We start from the raw sequence: 2501 nt of genomic DNA, 5'->3' as shown, positions 1-2501 counted from the left end.
CCTGCCCTCTTGCCCCTGCGCTCCTTGCAGAGGGCTACCCGGAACAGGCTTCCTTGGAGTGGCAGGCCTGCCGCCCACCCTGCCTGCCACTCGGCTTCTCTGCTTGGCCTTCTTTCTTCACTCACTGGGGGGAGTGTTAGGTGCCTGCAGCTGATTTCATCAGAACTGGGTTTCTGTGTGTGCAGCTGTTCTGTTGTGTTTAGACGGGGTAGCGCTCAGTAGATGGCTGTTGAACACGGTGAAACGTGGGACAGAGGGAGGTTTTCATCTTATCTTGTGACCCGTAGCATGAGCCAGTTTGGTGCGTTTATGCTGTGGAGAGGGGAGGGGTGAGAGGTCAGTGGCGGATTGCCTCTGAGGACTGGGAGAGAGCAGGGCCAGGCCCCCCGCCCTGGAAGGAGTGGGCCTGCGGCTGACCCCTTCCTTCCTTGCCCCCGGCAGAGCGTGTACCAGAGCTACGGTTCCCCCTCCCAGTACGGCATGGCCAGCTCCTACGGCTCAGCCGCGCCCCAGCACCAAGGGCCTCTGAACCAGGTAATGCCCACGCCCATCCCTGCAGCCCGTCCAGGCAGGGGTATGGTGGGAGGTAAGGAGGAGCCCGAGCCCCCTGGCGGTCAGCAGGGTGGCTGTGGTAGCTAAGTCTGCACCCGAGGGTCGCGCTGAGGTCGGGGTGGGGAGAGCTGCACGCTGAAGGATGCGATGGTGAAAACTGGAGCGAGGGCCGGCCTGGAGCGCCTGCTCCACCCTCAGCGCCCGTTTCTCCCATAGCCCCCCGTCCCGGGCATGGACGAAGGCATGCCCTACCAGGCGCCCCCTCAGCAGCTGCCCGCGGCCCAGCCCCCGCAGCCTGCCAACCCCCAGCACGGGACCCATCCTCTGAGCAGCGGCCCCCAGCCTGGGACAGCCCCCGCCACCCAGCACAGCCAGGCAGGACCCGCATCAGGCCAGGCCTACGGGCAGCACACCTACCCTGAGCCCGTCAAGCCCAAGAAGGGCCAGCAGCTGTGGAATCGCATGAAGCGTGAGCGCCTTGGGGTGGGGAGCGGGGGCACGGGGCAGGGTCCTCTCTTGGGCACCCTGCACCCTGACCTGGCTTCCCATGTTGGGACCACCCAGGCTGTGGGTGTGGCTGCTCGGGAAGGAGGCGGGATTCCCAGCTCAGGTGTCCGGTTCTGAGGGGTGGGGCCAGCTGACCCCAGCTTTTCACGCCCTCACAGCAGCCCCTGGGACTGGGGGACTCAAGTTCAACATCCAGAAACGGCCCTTTCCTGTCACAAACCAGAACTTCAGTTCCACCACGGAGGGCCAGCACAGCGGCTTTGGCCCCCAGCCCAACTCCGAGAAAGTCCAGAACCACAGGTGAGTACCCACCCATCCCTGAGAAAGTAGACCCTCCCTCCCTGGGTGTTACAAGGAGGGCTGACGAGGGTCCTGGCCCGGGTGTGGGGGCTGCTTCCCAACCAGCTGTACACGCCCGCCCTCCGCCAGGGGGAACCTGTCTGGGAAGCCGGACGACTGGCCACAGGACATGAAGGAGTACGTGGAACGCTGCTTCACGGCCTGTGAGTCGGAGGAGGACAAGGACCGCACAGAGAAGCTGCTCAAGGAGGTGCTGCAGGCGCGGCTGCAGGACGGCTCGGCCTACACCATCGACTGGAGCCGCGAGCCCCTGCCCGGGTGAGTCGGGGGAAGACACAGGGGGCCTGGGGCTGAAGGGAGCCCTGCAGAGAAGTGGGCAGGAGGGTTGGGTCCTCGAGCGGGAGTTGGCTGGGCTGGAATTCCGGGGCATGCGAGCTGGGGGGCGTGTTATTCAGCGGCCCGGAGCACCTCCCCTTTCTGTACCTTGTTAGCTGCGTGTGATGCCTGGGGAGGTGTCCTTCCTCCTGAAGGCACAGGGCAGGGAACGGGAGGCGCCAGACTGTAATGCTCTGCCCTGCCGTGTTCTCAGGCTGACTCGGGAGCCTGTGGCTGAGAGCCCCAAGAAGAAGCGGTGGGAGGCGCCCAGCACCCTCCATCCTCCCAGGGGGGCAGCCTCCGCGACCAGGGGTGGGGGTGCCCAGTCCCAGCGAGGGACGCCGGGGGCTGGGGGCGCTGGCCGAGCCCGAGGCAGCAGCTTCGCCAAGTTCGGCAACCGCAACGTCTTCATGAAGGACCACAGCTCCTCCTCCAGCACCGACTCCCGCTCCCGCTCCTCCTCCCGCTCCCCCACCCGCCACTTCCGCCGCAGGTGCCGGGGTCCCCAGGCGGGCGACGGGGAGGGGAGGCCCCACAGGGACCAGGCCAGGCCTTACCTTCCCGCCCCTCCCTCCGGCAGCGACTCACACTCGGATTCCGAGAGTTCCTGCTCAGGCAACGAGTGTCACCCTGTGGGCCGCAGGAACCCACCCCCGAAGGGCCGGGGAGGCAGGGGAGCCCACATGGACCGGGGCCGGGGTCGGGCACAGCGGGGCAAGAGGTGAGCCTTGGGCTGACGGCGGGAGGGGCTGGTTTGGGGGTCCTGG

The 2501-nt window shown here is 66.8% G+C and overlaps 1 protein-coding gene across 1 annotated transcript in view; it reads left to right on the top strand.

Moving 5' to 3' along the window:
* LENG8 (leukocyte receptor cluster (LRC) member 8) overlaps window positions 1-2501 on the top strand; it is a 9317-nt gene that overhangs the window by 3232 nt on the left and 3584 nt on the right. The window contains exons 5-10 of the mRNA XM_010841354.1: window positions 442-534; window positions 769-1021; window positions 1218-1359; window positions 1489-1677; window positions 1949-2227; window positions 2315-2455. Of these exons, the coding sequence (XP_010839656.1) occupies window positions 442-534; window positions 769-1021; window positions 1218-1359; window positions 1489-1677; window positions 1949-2227; window positions 2315-2455 (1097 nt within the window). The remainder of the gene's footprint in view (window positions 1-441; window positions 535-768; window positions 1022-1217; window positions 1360-1488; window positions 1678-1948; window positions 2228-2314; window positions 2456-2501) is intronic.

The sequence above is a fragment of the Bison bison genome, unplaced genomic scaffold, assembly GCF_000754665.1.
Source record: "Bison bison bison isolate TAMUID 2011002044 unplaced genomic scaffold, Bison_UMD1.0 scf7180017847012, whole genome shotgun sequence".
NCBI classification, from domain to species: domain Eukaryota; kingdom Metazoa; phylum Chordata; class Mammalia; order Artiodactyla; family Bovidae; genus Bison; species Bison bison.
Note: the sequence above shows the minus strand (reverse complement) of the source record. Positions and strands in the feature narration are given on the sequence as shown.